Source organism: Bubalus bubalis, chromosome 22, assembly GCF_019923935.1.
Source record: "Bubalus bubalis isolate 160015118507 breed Murrah chromosome 22, NDDB_SH_1, whole genome shotgun sequence".
Lineage (NCBI taxonomy): Eukaryota > Metazoa > Chordata > Mammalia > Artiodactyla > Bovidae > Bubalus > Bubalus bubalis.
The window spans coordinates 38,104,748-38,127,190 of NC_059178.1; the positions used below are offsets into that span (position 1 = coordinate 38,104,748).

The 22,443-nt window shown below is 37.4% G+C and overlaps 1 protein-coding gene across 1 annotated transcript in view; it reads right to left on the reverse strand.

The window, feature by feature from the left end:
• Window positions 1–22,443, reverse strand: part of CCDC178 (coiled-coil domain containing 178) — a 408,302-nt gene that overhangs the window by 237,670 nt on the left and 148,189 nt on the right. Inside the window, exons 16-18 of the mRNA XM_025273247.3 lie at window positions 20,800–20,913; window positions 12,264–12,409; window positions 8,442–8,601 (exon numbers count right to left, since the gene is read on the reverse strand). Of these exons, the coding sequence (XP_025129032.1) occupies window positions 8,442–8,601; window positions 12,264–12,409; window positions 20,800–20,913 (420 nt within the window). The remainder of the gene's footprint in view (window positions 1–8,441; window positions 8,602–12,263; window positions 12,410–20,799; window positions 20,914–22,443) is intronic.

The window sequence follows — 22,443 nt, forward strand, 5'->3', positions numbered from 1 at the left end:
TAGAGTTTTGTCAAGAAAATGCACTGGTCATAGCAAACACCCTTTTCCAACAACACAAGAGAAGACTCTACACATGGACATCACCAGATGGTCAACACCGAAATCAGATTGATATTCTTTGCAGCCAAAGATGGAGAAGCTCTATACAGTCAACAAAAACAAGACCAGGAGCTGACTGTGGCTCAGATCATGAACTCCTTATTGCCAAATTCAGACTTAAATTGAAGAAAGTAGGGAAAACCACTAGACCATTCAGGTATGACCTGAACCAAATCCCTTATGATTAAACAGTGGAAGTGAGAAATAGATTTAAGGGCCTAGATCTGATAGATAGAGTGCCTGATGAACTACGGAATGAGGTTTGTGACATTGTACAGGAGACAGGGATCAAGACCATCCCCATGGAAAAGAAATGCAAAAAAGCAAAATGGCTATCTGGGGAGGCCTTACAAATAGCTGTGAAAAGAAGAGAAGCGAAAAGCAAAGGAGAAAAGGAAAGATAGAAGCATCTGAATGCAGAGTTCCAAAGAATAGCAAGAAGAGATAAGAAAGCCTTCTTCAGCGATCAATGCAAAGAAATAGAGGAAAACAACAGAATGGGAAAGACTAGGGATCTCTTCAAGAAAATTAGAGATACCAAGGGAACATTTCATGCAAAGATGGGCTCGATAAAGGACAGAAATGGTAGGGACCTAACAGAAGCAGAAGATATTAAGAAGAGGTGGCAAGAATACACAGAAGAACTGTACAAAAAAGATCTTCACGACCCAGATAATTACGATGATGTGATCACTGACCTAGAGCCAGACATCCTGGAATGTGAAGTCAAGTGGGCCTTAGAAAGCATCACTATGAACAAAGCTAGTGGAGGTGATGGAATTCCAGTTGAGCTATTTCAAATCCTGAAAGATGATGCCGTGAAAGTGCTGCACTCAATATGCCAGCAAATTTGGAAAACTCAGCAGTGGCCATAGGACTGGAAAAGGTCAGTTTTCATTCCAATCCCAAAGAAAAGCAATGCCAAAGAATGCTCAAACTACCACACAATTGCACTCATCTCACACGCTAGTAAAGTAATGCTCAAAATTCTCCAAGCCAGGCTTCAGCAATACGTGAACCGTGAACTTCCTGATGTTCAAGCTGGTTTTAGAAAAGGCAGAGGAACCAGAGATCAAATTGCCAACATTCTCTGGATCATGGAAAAAGCAAGAGAGTTCCAGAAAAAACATCTATTTCTGCTTTATTGACTATGCCAAAGCCTTTGACTGTGTGGATCACAAGAAACTGTGGAAAATTCTGAAAGAGATGGGAATACCAGACCACCTGATCTGCCTCTTGAGAAATCTGTATGCAGGTCAGGAAGCAACAGTTAGAACTGGACATGGAACAACAGATAGGAAATAGGAAAAGGAGTACATCAAGGCTATATATTGTCACCCTGCTTATTTAACTTATATGCAGAATACATCATGAGAAACACTGGACTGGAAGAAGCACAAGCTGGAATCAAGATTGCTTGGAAAAATATCAATAACCTCAGATATGCAGATGACACCACCCTTATGGCAGAAAGTGAAGAGGAACTAAAAAGCCTCTTGATGAAAGGGAAAGTGGAGAGTGAAAAAGTTGGCTTAAAGTTCAACATTCAGAAAATGAAGATCATGGCATCTGGTCCCATCACTTCATGGGAAATAGATGGGGAAACAGTGTCAGACTTTATTTTGGGGGGCTCCCAAATCACTGCAGATGGTGACTGCAGCCATGAAATTAAAAGACGCTTACTCCTTGGAAGGAAAGTTATGACCAACGTAGATAGCATATTCAAAAGCAGAGACATTACTTTGTCAACAAAGGTCCATCTAGTCAAGGCTATGGTTTTTCCTGTGGTCATGTCTGGATGTGAGAGTTGGACTGTGAAGAAGGCTGAGTGCTGAAGAATTGATGCTTTTGAACTGTGGTGTTGGAGAAGACTCTTGAGAGTCCCTTGGACTGCCAGGAGATCCAACCAGTCCATTCTGAAGGAGATCAGCCCTGGGATTTCTTTGGAAGGAATGATGCTAAAGCTGAAACTCCAGTACTTTGGCCACCTCATGCGAAGAGTTGACTCATTGGAAAAGACTCTGATGTTGGGAGGGATTGGGGGCAGGAGGAGAAGGGGATGACAGAGGATGAGATGGTTGGATGGCATCATCGACTTGATGGACGTGAGTCTGAGTGAACTCCGCTAGTTGGTGATGGACAGGGAGGCCTGGTGTGCTGCAATTCATGGGGTCGCAAAGAGTAGGACAGGACTGAGTGACTGAACTGAACTGACTGAATGTCAACACAGAAAGCATTAAACAAGTTGATAGAAATGAGAATCAAAAAAACTATCATATAAATTAATTACAAAATCAGAATAAATTGAAAAAGCAAAATTATTCTAAGTATTGCTCTATAAAGGTTACAAATGCACGTCTAAAAAATAAGCCACAATAGTTGATAGCAAAATGCAAAATTCAGTTCAGTTCAGTCACTCAGTTGTGTTCAACTCTTTGGGACCCCATGGACTGTAGCACACAAGGCCTCCCTGTCCATCACCAACTCCCGGAGCTTACTCAAAGTCATGTCCATTGAGTCGGTGATGCCATCCAACCATCTCATCCTCTGTCATCCCCTTCTCTCCCACCTTCAATCTTTCCCAACATCAGGGTCTTTCCTAATGAGTTAGTTCTTCGCATCAGGTGGCCAAAGTATTGGCGCTTCAGTGTCAGCATCAGTCCTTCCAATGCATTTCCTTTAGGATGGACTGGTTGGATCTCCTTGCAGTCCAAGGGACTCTCAAGAGTCTTCTCCAACACCACAGTTCAAAACCTTCAATTTTTCTGTGCTCAGCTTTCTTTACAGTCCAAATCTCACATCCATACATGACTACTGGAAAAACCATAGCTTTGACTACATGGATTAGTTAGTCTAATAAGAAGAGCAAAGGTTGAGAATATTAACTTAAGAAAAATACATGGGAGAGAAATGTGACTGTATAAAAAGTATTATGACCAAATTGATCATTTAACATGACCTATAAATACGTTAAAACTCACAAATTAATTCCTGAAGGAAATTTGAACATACTACCAATAGACAGCAACATTCAAATAGACTGAAATACAGGAAATTTTGTGTCACAAACAAACATAATTAGTTTGAACTAAACATTTTATTGGAGGAGGAAATGGCAACCCACTCCAGTATTCTTGCCTGAAGAATCCCCATGGACAAGGAGCCTGGTGAGCTACAGTCCATGGGGTCTCAAAAGAGTCAGACATGGCTTAGCAACTACCCAACAACAACAAGAGAAGGCGATGGCACCCCACTCCAGTACTCTTGCCTGGAAAATCCCATGGATGGAGGAGCCTGGTGGGCTACAGTCCATGGGGTCGCTAAGAGTTGGACTCGACTGAGCGACTTCACTTTCACTTTTCACTTTCATGCATTGGAGAAGGAAATGGCAACCCACTCCAGTATTATTGCCTGGAGAATCCCAGGGATGGGGGAGCCTGGTGGGCTGCCATCTATGGGGTCACACAGAGTCGGACACGACTGAAGCAACTTAGCAGCAGCAGCACCACCATCAACAACAAAACATTTCATTAATTTATTTGCTCACACATTACCTACTGGGGGAAAAGTGGCCTTGATCATATTAATATTTGATAATCCCATACAAATTAAATAAAAGCTATTTAAGAAAAAATTATTTTTCTCTTATTTTACTGAAGTATAATTGATAAAATTATATACACTTAAAATGTACAATGTTATGATTTGATATATGTATATTGTGAAATGATTACTACAATCATTAATTAACACATCCATCACCTTGTAGCTATCTTTGTATGTGTGCATATGATAAGAATGCATACTGTCTCAATAAATTCCAAGTATACAAGAGGGTTAATCATAATCACTATTCTATACATTATCCTCAGAACTTACTGACCTTGTATTTTTGACCAGCATCTCTGCCATTTCACCCATCCCCTTACCTCTGCTAACCATTATTCTCTTCTGTTTATATGAGTTCAACTCTTATTTTTTAATATTCCACAAATAGTGAAATCACACAGTATTTCTCTTTCTCTGTCTGGCTTATTTCACTTAGCAGAATGTCCTCTAGGCTCATCTATCTTGTTGCAAATGGCTGGATTTCCTTCTTTCTCATTGCTGAATAGCATTCACTGTATGTACACATATATTTTTCTCACATTTCCTTTATCCATTTATCCACTAACAGACACTATTATTTTTTCAACTTGGCTATCGTGAATGATGCTCCCATGAACTTGGTAGTGCAGATAGCTCTTCCAGATACTTATTTTGTTTCCTTCTAATATAATTAGAGAAGTGGGATTTCTGGACATAAGGTACTTCTTTTAACTTTTTGAGCAATCTCCATGCTGTTTTCAAGAATGGCTGTGCCAGTTTGGACTCCCATCAACAATGTACAAATGTGCCCTTCTCTCCACAACCTGATCAAAACTTATCTCTTGCATTTTTGATAAAAGTCATTCTGATAAATGTGAGGTGATACATCAGAGTGGTTTTGATTTGCATTCATAAACTGGTCATGTGAATGAAGAAATGGTGAGTGATCAATAGGAGAATAATTTTAAAAATTGTATAGTCTTTAATCTCAGAATAAGTTTGTTTCTGATTTTTACTGTTTCTGTATCTGGCTGTCCAATAAGTTACAGAATCACTGCCTCTCTATCAACCTAAGAACTTATCATATGAAAGACTTAAGAAATGACTTATTAGCTGAACCTGAAACAGAAATAGACAAAGGAAGTGGTATTTTCTGAGAATGGGAAATATGAAGCAAAAGAAAAACTAATAAACCATAGAAAGTATTGGGAGACTGTCCCTGCTAGAATTCAATCTGGAATTTGCTCATGTCTGCCACAGATTCACTGTAGTTCACTGTACCCCTCATATCATACCCTAAATTAAAGAGAGAGCAAGACTACTGAATCAACACCAAAGAAAGGCACTGATGCAGAAAAGACAGTGGGACTTCTGAGGATGGCTCATGATAAATTAAAATGCTTTAAATTCCAGTTTTGTTTGGATCTTTCTAGAAGCAAAGAGGAAGATCAGTAGCTATAGCTATAGTACTCCGATGAATATGTGACACATAAATTTTAATCTTAAGCAATCTGCATTTGCAAATTATAGGCAGTTAGTAAAAACTCAACGATATTCAAGAAATCTATCATTTAAAGATATCTGATATGGAATTGCTAACTGAAAAAGACTGAATTTAGCTCTAGAACCTCACTGTATGCTCTCAGAGGTTTATGTATATTTTTCTTATTTTATTAGCTGTTTGTATTTCTGATTCTTGGTGTGTTTTCTCACATCCTCAATTAATTCCACTGTGGCTTTCGTAAAGTGTTTTAATAAGCAATTCCTTAAATGATCCATAATAGTGATCAATTCTTTTGTCCAGCAGGGACACCTCAGATTAATAACACCATATTTATAATGATGTCTAATAATGCTTGTTTCTTTCTTGGAATGCTTTACTTTATATTTATAATTTTTAAATTCATTTAATTTCTAGATAGGGATGAGACTAAGTTTTCTATGAAGGAGTACATTGTCTTTCCATTTTTTAACACCAATGTGCTTAGTCACTCAGTTGTATCCAACTCTTTGTGACCCCACAGACTGCAGCCTGCCAGGCTCCTCTGTCCACGGGGATTCTCTAGGCAAGAATATTGGAGTGGGCCACCATATCCTCCTCCAGGGGATCTTCCTAGCCCAGCGATTGAACCCAGGTGTCCTGCATTGCAGGCAGATTTTTTACCAACTGAGCCACCAGGGAGGCCCCTTTAACATCAATAACTGATCACACTCATAGATAATGTCACTAATGATAAGCTATATCAATCTCTAAGTTTTTCGTGTTCAAACTCTACTCTTCTGATCATATAAGGTGAATACACAAGAAAGAACTATCTGAGTGCTGATAAGAGACAATTTCATATAAATTAAAGGTTATTTGAAAAGCATTACTGACATCCTCAGCAGGATCCTTAATTGCTAGAAACAGACAGTTTAACCATTGTCACCTAGAGGGAAGAGAAGAGAGGGCAAATTTCTTCTGTATTGGATATTATTAAGGAGAAAGGATGGGAGAGAGAGAGATTGAGATTCAGTTTCTGCATACAGCATGCTGCTGCTGCTGCTGCTAAGTCGTTTCAGTCGTGTCCACTTCTGTGCGACCCCACAGACGGCAGCCCACCAGGCTCCCCTGTCCCTGGGATTCTCTAGGCAAGAACACTGGAGTGGGTTGCCATTTCTTTCTCCAATGCATGAAAGTGAAAAGTGAAAGTGAAGTCACTCAGTTGACTCTTAGCTACCTCATGGACTGCAGCCTACCAGGCTCCTCTGTCCATGGGATTTTCCAGGCAAGAGTACTGGAGTGGGGTGCCATTGCCTTCTCCAGCATACAGCATGAGTATGAGTATTTGCTGAAGTACCAGTCTGGTGTAGTATGGAAAGTATCTCTGAAATGTTCCTGCTTTTAGCCATCATCATGCATGCGAACAGCGAAACTACCCCCTGCAAACCATATGTTCATCCATTTAATTCATTCAGCCATCCAATGAGGATCTTAGCACCTCTCTTGTGCCAGGCATAGTTCTGAGCTTTTAAGATACAGAGAAGAATGTGGCAGAAAATTGTCCTTATAAAAATACATATTATAGCAGGATTAAGAAGACAACAAAGAAGTAAAAATGGATGAACAAAGCAAGTTCAGATAGAGATCCGTGCTCAGGAACAAACTTGAGATTATGTGATGTTCCCACATGGCTGGGGGTAGGTATACTTCAGAATGGGAAAACAGAGGCAGTGTCTGAACGAAAAGAAACACAGCTTTCAATTACTGAGCGGTTGCTTATACAGGATTTTCTATTCATCTCTCTTTCCGGCTAACATGATTTGGCATTTCACTAATTATTATTTCATATAAGTGCTGAAATGCCAGTCAATAAATGATTATTGGGATCCTACTGTGTCCTAAGCTCTAGTACAATTGGAAAATGTGGTAGAATTCAAACAAACACTTCCACTGCTGTGATAAAACATGAGGTGGGGAATGATGCTTAAGTCAGTAAGTACTTAAACCTTCTTGTTTTGAGAGCTGAGTTTGAGCTTAAGCTTCTTCAGTCCATCCAATTCCCAGGAACTCCTCCAAGAGGAGGCAGCATTTGTTGCCTGCCGCTAGATGGCACCAATTATTTTCACATTTTTAAGATGAAAAAACAACAAAAAAAATAGGAAACCAACATATCTTTTTCTATGCAACGGCCGCATTTAAAATGGAAAAATGTTATGTTATGAGGCACATGATTAATAAAATGATTATTCTTTTACTAGTGATTTTCTTATAGGAGGGAATCACAGCAATAGCATTATAGATGGTATGTTCATTCACTCACATTCATGTGTATTCGATGCATATTTGTTCCAAATAATCTTTTTGAAAATATATTAGGAGTATCTTTGAAACATTAAAAGGGAAAAAGGTAATTGAATATATAGAAAATGCATATCATAATTTAATATATATCAGGCTCAAAAATATTTGATAAAAATATATTATGATATTACATATAATTTTTATAAAGTTTTGCAGGAAATAGTTTTAATAAAAACAGTAGATTTGTTTATTTTTGTAATTTCCGCTTTATCTCAAATAATAGTAACATTTATATTTTTAAAAAACATGGTATTTATTCTTTCAATTAAATGCAACAAAAATTATTATGAAATATAAAATGGGATGTGAATCACTTAACTAAAGGTATATTTGATATTTTATATCAAAAATTTAATAAGGATAGCTTAATAAAACTTAAAACTTCAGGTCTAGAAAAACACATTTTATCATATGCCCTCCTTTTTTCTGACAGGTTTACAGTTCAGTTAAAACATATGCAAGATTTTTTTAAAGGAAAAGAACATGAAATATCCTCATTCTAGTTTTTAAAAAAGAAGTGGCTGGTAAACATTCAAAGTATGTTTATTCAGAAACAAAATGAACTGTTTTCATATTTGCCAATAGAAACATAAAAATGGCTCTGGAATAAATATAACCTGCCATCAGTAAACTCCAGAGTAAAAGGAAGTACAGTGACAACATGAGAGTGTACATAAAATGCACTGAGAAGAATGTATACAGCATTCATACGCTCTATGAATATATTATAAACACTTATAGTAAATTAAATGAAAAAGAAAAGTTGCATGTTCATCATGCTAATATATTTACTTTAAAAATCTAAACATCTTTGCTACTTCAGGATGAAAGATGAGTGCCTTAAACTAGCTGTTAATGTGATCATCACTACATTTCCTTCATTCTAAAATGGCCCCACTATAATACTCACCTTAATATTGGCCAGAGTTTTTTGCCTCATGTTAAATAACGTTCTGTATCTCTGTTCTTCCTCATAGAGTCTCTCTTCACAGGCTTTTTTCTCATTTACAAGATGATCAAACACAGCTTGTGCATGTTCCTTTTTCTCTCTCAAGGTTATAAACTGGTCACTGTGAAGAAAGAAAGAGTTGCATTTACCACTATTTAATTCACATGTAATTTTCTAACATGTATTTATGATACAGTTAAAAACAGCAACACTGAAAAACGTCTTAGAACTGAATTTCTATGGAAAAATTCCCTGATCCTTTCCATATGTCTGTGCCCATGACATACATCTAAATGATCCAGGTTGAAGACGACTTCTGGAGAAGCAGTGGATTCTCTTGGCTGCTTACTCAGTGCACCTCTGTTTTGTTGTCATTCCAAAAGAACTCCCCTCCACACAGCACATAACTCCAAGGGTACATTCTGGTCAGATTAAACCAACCAACATGAGGCTCCTTATTCACCAGTAAACATAGATACTGGGGCTTCCCTGATAGCTCAGTTGGTAAAGAATCCGCCTACAATGAGGGAGACCTGGGTTCAATCTCTGGGTTGGGAAGATCCCCTGGAGAAGGGAAAGGCTACCCACCCCAGTATTCTTGCCTAAAGAATTCCATGGACTATATAGGCCATGGGATTGCAAGGAGTCAGACATGACAGAGACTTAATATATATATATATATATATATATATATATATATATATATATACACACGATCTTCCCAGGTGGCTCAGACAGTAAAGCGTCTGCCTACGATGCCTACCATGTGGGAGACCAGGGTTCAATCCCTGGGTGGGGAAGATCTCCTGGAGAAGGAAATGGCAACCCACTCAGTATCTTTGCCTGGAAACCCCCATGGATGGTGGAACCTGGTAGGCTACAGTCCATGAGGTTGCAAAGAGTTGGACACGACTGAGCGACTTCACTTCACTTCACTTCACTTCATATATATATATAAAGATAGTGCAATAAGATGAAAGGCAAGAGGTGAATTCCATATAGAAGGCACTCACACATTCACTAAATGTGAACAAGGGCTCCTGCTTTCAAATTTGCTGACAACAGCCATAGTGGAGAGAAAGAAACACAAAAATGAGTACCTGTGTTGAGCTGATGAATCAACTAACCTTGAAGCTTACCCTAACTAGAGGCCTCTTTTTATGTGAAATAATTAACTTCCTTATTATTTAAGCTTGTGTGTGTGTGTGTGTGTGTGTGTGTAATGTATATGTGAAAGAGAAAGTGTTAGTTGCTCAGTCCTGTCCAACTCTTTGCAACCCCATGAACTGTAGCCTGCCAGGCTCCTCTGTCCATGGAATTCTCCAGGCAAGACTACTGAAGTGGGTAGCCATTTCCTTCTCCAGGGATCTTCCCTACCCAGGGATCGAACTCGGGTCTGCCACATTGCAGGCAGACTCTATACCATCTGAGCCACTGCCGCTATGTATTTTACTTATTTGCAATTAAGTACATCCTGACTCAAAGGTAAAATTATTTTTTATGGTGAAATCAGTTATATTAGGAACTATACTAGTAGAAAAAAATCATTAAAAAGTGCTTAAAACAATGCTGCAAAAATAAATGTATTTTAGAAATAATTGCCAGAGTTGATCAGTAACCCAGAATCCAGAATAAGCAGTTGCAAAAGCTCAGCACAGTCTTATGTTACCCACATTCGTTATCGTCTCTACTGGTATGGAAAATTGAATCATTTTCACAGTTAGCTATAAAGGCAGCAGGACTAAAAATGTTGAGGGTCTAAAATGGTAAAGTACTTTGAATATAATATCTCATTTAACACAACAACCACCCCATGAAAGGATAATTATTATGGCCATTTACAGATGAAAAACCTAAACTTCAGTATACTAAGCTTATATAAGCTAATTAATAAATGACAGACCCAGAATTCAAATCCAGTTCTGACTAGCTGTATTTGATTCAGCAGCTCAACACAAAATACTCATTTTTTCCCCCTTCTTTCTCTATGCTGTCTGTCATTAGCAAATTTGAAAACATGACTCTGGTCACATGTTTTAGACGGGTGCCTTTTCTTTTAAATGGAATAAAGTCCTCCCCTTTCATCTATCTCAGCCGTGTTTTTTCCACTTCATCTCTCGTACTAACAACATCCATAACTCTTCTGTGATGTCCTATGGAAGTATTCACTAATAGCAACATTGACACTAGGTGAAAGAATCAGTAGATTATCCCTAATACAGATAATCTGCAGTAATCTTCCGTTCCAGTCCTAGTTCAGGGGTCCATTTGCACCATGAGAAGAGCATACAGTTTGGAACAGGACAAACCTAACTGGAGTAGTTCCTCTCCTAACTACTGTTGCAGCCTTAATCACTTGATTTCCCTGAGCCTGTTCCTTCAGCATTCATGTGTGAGTGTTCTGACTGGATAGAAGAATTTACTGTGAGAACTGGATGAGAGAGGTGCTTAGATTGCCCTTACCAAATACCTGGCACACCAGGAAGTCAATCAACGTTAGCTTTAAATCTTATTTGACACTGTCTCACTGTTAATTAATAGATTTGTAAATGACACACTGTTCTTTTTCTCCTCTTCCAGGGTAAAGGCAGACTTCAGTCAAGTTTAGGGAGGGAATTGATTCATTGAAACTTGGCGACCATTCTTGCTTTAAGGCAATATGTACAGGATGGAAGGAAACGTAAGAGTTGAAACGGTAAGAATCTTGAAGAAAAAACATTTCATCAGCTCCCCTAGAACATCTTTGCAAGTTTAGTGTAAATTGTATAATTTCAGGCTTTTCCCTTTAAGCCCCAAATATTTTTAAAGATTGTAAATGACACGGATAAATATCTTTCAAAGAAAATGTTTCCTTGCTTTCTTACCTGATATTCTGAATATGATCCAGGAATTTTCAGATAAAGCTGTATGATTATTTTGAAAATAAGTTTTTACCCTATACCCTGTGGTAATAGCTAAACAAATCCTGTGGAGTTCATTGACTTGACTCCATTAAGATATTAATACATAGTATATTAGACTGTGCATAATGTTTTTATGATATTTTAATCCCTCAAGTGTTATGATTTGCTAATGGTGTATTAGCTTTCTATATTTAAATCAAACCATCACTTTTAAACGTGCCCAATGTAAATTCCTCCAGTAGTCCTCCAAAGTCTGTTCTCAGTGTGTTATAAAATAGAAAATAAGAACCAAGAGGAGTAAAGGAAGAGTATGTAGTTTCTCAGTGGGGAGGGCAGGCCTATGGATACAGTAAGCCTTAAAGCATGATCATTCTGAAAGGGAAAGGCCTTTGTCAGGTATGCCTCAGACTAATGAGGGGAATGTGCAAGAGGCATTTTTAAGACAATTAATGTAAATACATTCCATGAAGTTTTTATACAATATCTATGTCTAAATTCTTACCTCAAAAATGTTATCAAAAAGGTTGGGTGAAAAAAAAAAACATATATTATTAACCATTTCACATAAGTGAGAAATACTGAAATTAGTGGGAGAGATTATGAATTTAATAACGAATAAAAATTCTTATGCTTGGAAAAGGAGAAACATTATAAGTTGTTTAAATAAGAATAAACCCAGAGGAGCAACAAAAAATGAAAGCAATTTATGATCATGTGTTTAGACAAAAATTATAAAATATTACCTGTATATTTCATACCATATCATGACAGAAAATATATATCATTCCAGGAATAAATTTTAAACAGGGAAATTTGATCACATCTCTTTTATAACTGATACAGTAAGTATTTAATATTTCGATAAATTTAAAGTACTTACTTTAAGTAGTCAAGTGTGTGATCAAAAGCAATCTTTTCGTTTTCTTTTTGTTCTAAGTTCTTATTCAGTTGAATGATTTTTGAATGATAAACAATTGTTTTACTTTTAGTGGTCTCTATTTCTTTAAAAATTTGTGAGCGTTTATCCTGGGGGGAAAATCAGGAATATTTTAAATACTAGAAGTTTGAAATTCTTGCAATTTAGGAACACAAATAGTTTTTGGCCATGTAAGCAATTAAAAGCAAACAGTAGTTAAAGAGGGAGGGGACACATGTATACCTATGGCTAACTCATGTTGATGTATGGCAGAGGCCAACACATTATTGTGAAGCAATTTTCCTTCAATTAAAAATAAAGGCATTTGGAGAAACAAGAAAATCAGCTCAGTTCAGTCACTCAGTCATGTCTGACTCTTTGTGACCCCATGGAGTACAGCATGCCAGGCTTCCCTGTCCATCACCAACTCCTGGAGCTTACCCAAATTCATATCCATTGCATCAGTGATGCCATCCAACCATCTCATCCTCTGTTTTTTCCCTTCTCCTCTTGCCTTCAATCTTTCCCAGCATCAGGGTCTTTTCCATTGAGTCAGTTTTTCTCATCAGGTGACCCAAGTATTGGAGTTTCAGCTTCAGCATCAGTCCTTCCAATGAATATTCAGGACTGATTTCCTTTAGGATGGACTGGTTGAATCTCCTTGCAGTCCAAGGGACTCTCAAGAGTCTTCTCCAACACCACAGTTCAAAAACATCAATTCTTTGGCGCTCAGCTTTCTTTAGAGTTCAACTCTCACATCCATACATGACTACTGGAAAAATCATAGCTTTGACTAGACAGACCTTTGTTGGTGAAGTAATGTCTCTGCTTTTTAATATGCTGTCTAGGTTGGTCATAACTTTTCTTCCAAGGAGCAAGTGTCTTTTAATTTCATGGCTGCAGTCACTACCTACAGTGATTTTGGAACACCAAAAAATAAAGTCTCTCACTGTTTCCATTGTTTCCCCATCTATTTGCCATGAAGTGATGGGACCAGATGCCATGATCTTAGTTTCTGAATGTTGAGTTTAAAGCCAACTTTTTCACCCTCCTCTTTTACTTTTATCAAGAGGCTATACCTCTAATCAATGCAAGCAACAATTCAGGTTTATGTTCTTTCCTCGAGCATTATATCTGATCAGGTTTCCTAAAAGATGGGTTAGAATCATCGATTCTCTCTCCCTCTCTACTCTGCACCAACTCATCTCCTGCCCTGCCCACCCACACACATCTGCACACCTGAAGGACATGTCTTTTAATATGTCAGCATGTGGTCACTGGTTATGAAACATGTACCCTGAAGGCAGGCACAAATATATATTGTTCTGATGTTTAAGAAAAAGAAGTCAATGTTTAATACCAGCATAATTACCCAAGGCTGGCTGGTCCAATCCAAGACTGGAGATTTGATTTGGCATCTTTTTTTGCATGACCCCTTTATAGCTGTTGGTGTCTACACTGGCTGGCTGATTTCCTGTCTGTGTGATCAACTCAATGCAGGTTTCTGGCTCCACATCTGGCCCAACTTCTAGCAATGGATTCCAGTCTCAGCTGCTCCCCTTGCTCCTATTTTCCTCCATTTTCCCCTCACATGCTTCATAATTCTTTCTCTATTCTTACAGGTTTCAAGAAGAATGAATTGCTAACCTTGTATACTTATTTTCCTATAAAAATCTTCTCTTTGTCCAAGGTTTGGAACACTGAGTACTGTATTTGAATTTTCATAACATTCACTTTTTTTTTTTTTTTCTGGAAGCTCTGGAATTTTTCCACTAATAAATGAGACGATTTGGGTTTGTTTGTTTGCTACCAGAACATAGTCAAGCCAGCTGACAAGGATTCTTCAATGGACCCCCTAAAATATTATGTTATTTCTAGTAGAAAATTAAACCTAAAAAAAGTGTGAAAAGGCACAAATATGGGTAAAAATAAGTAGGAACGAGTCAGAGACAATGGGCAACTGTGGGTCCGGCATGTTCTCTACTACTCTTGACTTTCAGTTCAGATTCCATAAACGCCTTAAATCTTAAATGAAGATTTTCATGGGAAATTGAGATTTCAGAAGCAACGGTGTCAACAACTTAGACCACCAATTCAGTGATGCTGAAGGCGGTGCCAGAGATTTTACAGTAAAGGAAAGAGACAGTGCACTTTCTGCTGACAGCAGTGAAAAGCAAAAAGTATATCTGTCGCTTTTCATAGGCAACATCGGGCTTTCCTGAGAGCTGAGTTAGTAAAGAATCTTCCTGCAATGCAGGAGACCCTGGTTCAATTCCTGGTTCGGGAAGATTTGCTGAAGAAGGGATACGCTACCCACTCCAGTATTCTTGGACTTCCCTTGTGGCTCAGCAGGTAAAGAATCCACTGGCAATGTGGGAGACCTGGGTTTGATCCCTGGGTTGGGAAGATCCCCTGGAGAAGGGAAAGACTACCCACTCCAGCATTCTGACCTGGAGAATTCCATGGACTGCATAGTCCATGCGGTTGCAAAGAGTTGGACACAACTGAGCGACTTTCACCCACTCACTCATAGTGAGGCTTTGATAAATATGAGCACCATATCCCCTTCCATGCCATCAAAAATATTAGAGATATCCCACAATGAGAAAAGAAACTGTTAGATGCCACATGTCAATCAAGAGTATATGTCTGTGTATCCTGAGTATGCAAAATTTGGGAGACCCCAAGAACCATTAGTGAGCCTTTATGAATGCTGGAGTGTCACCAGGGCAAATTGGAATTTAGGCATAAACAACACATTTATAATTTGGGGGGTCATTTTTTTCTCTAGCCATTTTTTCTTTCAGCAATTTTGAGGCTCTCCACCCAAAGACAGTTTCATGCCCAGACTTGGAAGGTTCTGGAAATCTGAAATGAAGTTAATTAATGCTTTACTATACAACATTTTTAATTACTTTATCTAAAAAACTATGAAACCACATATTTTCAAAATAGTAGATAATACAAATTATATTCAGATTCTAAATTATTAATTTCAAATAAAATTTTAAATATTTATTTAAGATTTAATAAATTTTTTCACATTACCTAAATGTACTATTTCCAGGTTCTACACCTAAGATTTAATATGGGGCTAAACATAGTAAAAAATCAGTAATACTATTTAGCTTGGGCCATGACTGAATGTTTATGCAGAGTAAAAGATAAAATTATTTGTCTAACTTAGGTTCTTAAAGGGTAGCAATGCTGCTATGAAAAGTGAAAGTGAAGGCATCAGTTACTCAGTCAAATCTTTGTGACCCTGTGAACTGTAGCCCGCCAGGCTCCTCTGTCCATGGAATACTCCAGGGAAGAATACTGAAGGAGAAGGAAAGCCATTCTCTTCTCCAGGGGATCTTCCTGACCCAGGGATCAAACCCAGGTCTCCTGCATTGCAGGCAGATTCTTTACCATCTGAGCTGCTGGGACACATAGTACTATTTATATACCAATCAACATAATGAGGACTTAACATATGCTATTAATAATGTCTGCAGTTTTCTTTAGAATAGAGTTCCATAGCATGACACACAGGCATTCCTTCATCTAGGCAATTGCCTTCTCACTAACTTAATCTCTTTTCAGTCTTATTAACAGGTAACCTGCTCTCTGGTCATGCCAAAGTGCGTGCAATTCCACAAACACATAGCATTCTCCCATGAGCTCTTTGCTTTGCAAACACAAGGTCTGTTTCTAAAATGTCCTAACTTAATTTCTTCATCAAATTAAAAACTATATAATAATAAAAGTAATGGGAACCATTTGTTGAATGCTTCTAGCGCCAATTATTCTTTCAGCCTTTTTGTGTATATCATCTCTGTTGTCTACAACATCATAGCAAGGCAAATATTCAACCTCCGGTTTTTCTATTAGTAGTTCTTGTTCTTACACATCACCTCCTCTGAAAAATCCTCCTGGATGCCCTCGATTCATCTGTGTTTACTCCTGCTTGACTCTTCCCACACTATTACACTGCTGTCATGGTTCTGCTCACAGTATATTAAGGCTGTCTGATCCCAACAAGATGATGTATTTCTTGAGTGAACCAAGTTCTCCTTTTACTTCCCCAACTCCAGAAACTTCCAACAATATTTAAGACATTTTAAGTGAAAAAGTTGGCTTAAAGCTCAACATTCAGAAAACGAATATCATGGCATCTGGTCCCATCACTTCATGGGAAATAGATGGGGAAACAGTGGAATCAGTGTCAGACTTTATTTTTTGGGGCTCCAAAATCACTGCAGATGTTGACTGCAGCCATGAAATTAAAAGACACTTACTCCTTGGAAGGAAAGTTATGACCAACGTAGATAGCATATTCAAAAGCAGAGACATTACTTTGCCAACAAAGGTTCATCTAGTCAAGGCTATGGTTTTTCCTGTGGTCATGTATGGATGTGAGAGTTGGACTGTGAAGAAGGCTGAGTGCTGAAGAATTGATGCTTTTGAACTGTGGTGTTGGAGAAGACTCTTGAGAGTCCCTTGGACTGCCAGGAGATCCAACCAGTCCATTCTGAAGGACATCAGCCCTGGGATTTCTTTGGAAGGAATGATGCTAAAGCTGAAACTCCAGTACTTTGGCCACCTGATGCGAAGGGTTGACTCACTGGAAAAGACTCTGATGCTGGGAGGGATTGGGGGCAAGAGGAGAAGGGGACGACAGAGGATGAGATGGCTGGATGGCATCACTGACTCGATGGACGTGAGTCTGGGTGAACTCCGGGAGTTGGTGATGGACAGGGAGGCCTGGCGTGCTGCGATTCATGGGGTCACAAGGAGTCGGACACGACTGAGCGACTGAACTGAACTGAACTGAAGTACTCAACAGTAATTGGAAAGACAAATTAATGTGAAGGACAAACAAAAGACAAAGAAGCCTTCTTCTCTAATCCTCCAACTCTTAGTAACTTCTATGATGCTGAGCACACACACAAGGTATTCAGCCATGTTTTCCACTGAAATTTATTTGTATTTGTTAGATATACCATCTTTGACAATTTTTAATTAATATTTTAGTAAATAGGCAGATGTGGATAGAAGAACTCTGGAGGCGTTCCACTGCAGTCTTGAACACATATGTTTTCTCTCTTGTGACACATGTTACAAGTGCTTTGTTATTAAGAACAGTAGTATGCTGGGTAGTGAGAGCTGGCCTGAATACTTTTTCCCTGATTTTAATGGAAATGCACATAATGATTTATAATTAAACATCATGTCTGCTGGAAGATGCTGGTAGATACTATTACACATGTTATCAAGTTAAGTCTTTTTTAAAAAATAAATAAGTGGCTTTTGAATTTTATCAATTTTATTTTAAGTGAAATGTCTTTCATTTCTGTACATGCAGTGAACTATATATTTTTGTTGAGTCATCTTCACATTCATCAAAAGAGTCTTATTTTGCATAGTATATTCTTTTCAGCATATTGCAAAATTCAATTCACAATATATTTTAAACTGTTATTTATGTTCATAAGTGAGATCACTTGCATATTTCTTACTTATATATTTTTCAGTTATGGTTTCAGGGTTATATCTTTACATAATAAATTTAAACACTTTCCATGCCTTCTTATGCTCTGAACCTAGTTTTTGTAGGGAGGCTTATAAAGTATCTATGTTTGTCTTTGGCTTTACTAAAATTACACCAATTTTATTGTTATTGATCTATTTTTGCTAATTTTTTCTTCAGATCAGATCAGTCACTCAGTTGTGTCCGACTCTTTGCGACCCCATGAATCACAGCACGCCAGGCCTCCCTGTTCATCACCAACTCCCGGAGTTCACCGAGACTCACGTCCATCGAGTCAGTGATGCCATCCAGCCATCTCATCCTCTGTCGTCCCCTTCTCCTCCTGCCCCCAATCCCTCCCAGCATCAGAGTCTTTTCCAATGAGTCAACTCTTCGCATGAGGTGGCCAAAGTACTGGAGTTTCAGCTTTAGCATCATTCTTTCCAAAGAAATCCCAGGGCTGATGTCCTTCAGAATGGACTGGTTGGATCTCCTGGCAGTCCAAGGGACTCTCAAGAGTCTTCTCCAACACCACAGTTCAAAAGCATCAATTCTTCAGCACTCAGCCTTCTTCACAGTCCAACTCTCACATCCATACATGACCACAGGAAAAACCATAGCCTTGACTAGATGAACCTTTCTTGACAAAGTAATGTCTCTGCTTTTGAATATGCTATCTACGTTGGTCATAACTTTCCTTCCAAGGAGTAAGTGTCTTTTAATTTCATGGCTGCAGTCACCATCTGCAGTGATTTTGGAGCCCAGAAAAATAAAGTCTGACACTGTTTCCACTGTTTCCCCATCTATTTCCCATGAAGTGATGGGACCAGATGCCATGATCTTCGTTTTCTGAATGTTGAGCTTTAAGCCAACTTTTTCACTTTCCACTTTCACTTTCATCAAGAGGCTTTTGAGTTCCTCTTCACTTTCTGCCATAAGGGTGGTGTCATCTGCATATTTGAGGTTATTGATATTTCTCCCAGCAATCTTGATTCCAGCTTGTGCTTCTTCCAGTCCAGCGTTTCTCATGATCTACTCTGCATAGAAGTTAAATAAGTAGGGTGACAATATACAGCCTTGACGAACTCCTTTTCCTATTTGGAACCAGTCTGTTGTTCTATGTCCAGTTCTAACTGTTGCTTCCTGACCTGCATACAAATTTCTCAAGAGGCAGATCAGGTGGTCTGGTATTCCCATCCTTTGAATAATTTTCCACAGTTTCTTGTGATCCACACAGTCAAAGGCTTTGGCATAGTCCAGAAAGCAGAAATAGATGTTTTTCTGGAACTCTCTTGCTTTTTCCATGATCCAGCGGATGTTGGCGATTTGATCTCTGGTTCCTCTGCCTTTTCTAAAACCAGCTTGAACATCAGGAAGTTCACGGTTCACGTATTGCTGAAGCCTGGCTTGGAGAATTTTGAGCAGTACTTTACTAGGGTGTGAGATGAGTGCAATTGTGCAGTAGTTTGAGCATTCTTTGGCATTGCCTTTCTTTGGGATTTGAATGAAAACTGACCTTTTCCAGTCCTGTGGACACTGCTGAGTTTTCCAAATTTGCTGGCATATTAAGTGCAGCACTTTCACAGCATCATCTTTCAGGATTTGGAATAGCTCAACTGGAATTCCATCACCTCCACTAGCTTTGTTCGTAGTGATGCTTTTTTGTCTTTTATAGATAAATTATACAATTCATCAAGAGTTTAAGACAAATTGTTATGCAATTTTGTATATAATTTTGCCTGTTATAATTCTTCTCATAACATGTTCTCTTTGCCTTTAATAGGTATGCCAAATACTTTCAGTTGTTTTTTTACCAAAATACTTTATTGGTAATACCAAATTGTAACATTGGCCCATCTCATAAATTTTGCTTTATACTTTATCATCAGTCACTTGTAAGTAAATTGTAAATTGTATTTCTAAATATTCTTAACACAGAAGTAAATAATGAAAATGTGATTAAAAATATTTTCAGTGGTCTACATATCATTTTTTGTTATACCGTTGGTATTGAGTTATGATTTTACTTTATTAGGGTCAATAAAGTAACCTGTATGATTTGACCAGTATAATGTAATAGTTAAGAGCATAGATAGATTCTAGTGCCAGATATAATGAATCTCAACATCATCATTAAGAAGGTGTGTGAAACTGAGCAAGTTAATTAAAAAACAATGCATCAGATTCTTCAACCACAGAATGGAGATAATAATAGCACACTCTTCATAGAATTATCATGAAGATGAAATTAGTTAATAGGTCTGAGCACTTAGAATCATGCAAAATATTTCTTAAAAATGCAAAACATTAACATGTTATTATTATTATACATATTGTTTTCCTTGGTAATGTTTAAAAAATATTTCTTTTGTGGCCCTAGGGTTAGCTTTATTTAAATACAATTGCACCTCTACCTCATGGCCCATATGCTGTTCACTGACAAATCCTATTGGTGGTGGTGGTGGTTGTTGTTCAGTGTCTAAGTCTTGTCTGACTATTAGCAGCTATTGGTGCTACCTTTTAAATACATTCAGAGGATGGAAAGTTAAAGACAATGCTTTAAATGGTACATTAAAGCCCTCTGATATACAGCCAGTTGGTTCACGCAGCCTACATATCAGCTTGAGGGTAACATGTCAGATATTAACAAATGCTTTAGTCTGTACACTGGTCTCATCTTTAGAAACATGGTACTGTCTAAGACACTACAAATCCCTCTAGGGATTTAGGAAAGGTAATGGGAAGATACACTAGCCCAGTGGGAAAGACACTGTGAGAGAGAAAATGAAGACACAGAGACTCTGTGTGTGTGTGTGTGTGTGTATAGGTGCACGTGTGCACCCGTGTGCACACATGGATGCAAAATCAATTTATTGCAACCAATTATAAATGACAGACATTCATCTAAAATTAAATTTGCTGGAATAGTTTTCATTTACATGAAGAGGCTGCAAATTCAAAATAATTTTTTGACATTAAATTTCTTACCTCAGTTTTTATTATTGCATCCTGGGTTTTTTTCCCCTTTCTTCGCAATTTTTTCTTAGTTTTTTCTACATTTCTTTTAACTTCTCCTCTCTTCTCAAGTACTTCATCTAGCAACTATAGGACAATTTAGAAATTAAGATGTGCAATATTAATAGTCCAGTTGTCTTGATTTAGGGTTGATAGTTCCCAAGCAACTATTTTAATAACAACAACATATATTTTGGTGTAAAAGGAAAGGATGATCACACATGAATTATAAAAACATACCAGGATATCCATAATCCTAATATCAACTTGAATAACCAAAGAAAATAAAATGCTAATCAATTTTAGCTAAGTAATAACTAATAAACTCACATAGAAATAATAAATTTTCCTGACAATATTAAACATTTTAATCAAAATTAAAACTCCAAATTTTCAGTACTGATTATAGTGTGTGAAAACTTATTCTTCCAAGAATTTATGCTAAATTAATAGTGTTCATAATTTATACACCGCTAAAGAATAACAAACCAAATTGATTACTGAACTACAAGAAAGTAGAAAACAGTGGCTAGTATAAAATAAAAAAATAAAAGTCATTAATCTTTTCTGGTATTCATTATCATTCTCAGATGATTACACCAAGGCTTTGATGTAACTAATAAACTCCTATAATTAGTGTAAGGAGGAGCCATTGTTAAAATAATTTATCTCACTGGTTCTTAGTACTGGTTATATATTCATTACATGAGCTCTGGGATAAGCACTGGAAGTCCTAAGTTGAGATGTATACTCAGAATTTGTTGTTTCCATGGTTTATGGCCTTGCACAAGTTGCTTCATGCAGGTAGGCTCAAGTTTTCTTATGTCTATGTTACAGCTAAACTCTCTCTTGCGTATTCTAGAGAGATGCTTTGAAGATCAAAATAAAATTTCATAATAAGGAAACTGAAAATCACAAAGTTTTTAATAAATGAAATTCTGTAAAGTAGTACAGTCTAAAAATACAAAGTCACATCATCATTTGCAAATAAAAGACAATTCTGTTGCCAAAATGGCCCAAACGAATATATGCGTGTTCTCTCTGCAGCTGAGGACTAGAATGTATAACTCTTACCACACCTTCTACTTCTTCAAAAAGACTAATGATATGATGTATACATATTTTTTCTATTAAATCTTTTTTGGGGAAGGGCTAGTAATATCAGTTACTGCCATAAACTTGTTGTTCTGAAAATATTTTTATCAACATTTGCTTATTTTTCATCCCAGCTGTCTTCACTTCATCTATACACATCACAAATTTACCATGAAAATGTCATGATGCATTATCTTTCATATTTGAACAAGCACAGCTTTGGAATTTTACTAAGCAGTGAAGACTTTGAATTAAATTTCCTACAGTGGGTAATCATACCAGAAAAATTACCACTCATTCATTTGGAATTTGCTTTTCCTAGGTATATTCTAAGTAAAGGGTTCCAGGAAATAGCATTAATTCTGTCTTGCTATGTAATTCCACTGTAGACCACTTGTGTGGTCCTAGAATAGTTGCTTATTTTGTCCATGCTTTTACTTCTTCTGATGTGAAATCCTAATTTTCCAAATGATATTGTAAATTGCATAAATGATTTAGCGACCTAAATATTCCCGCAAATTA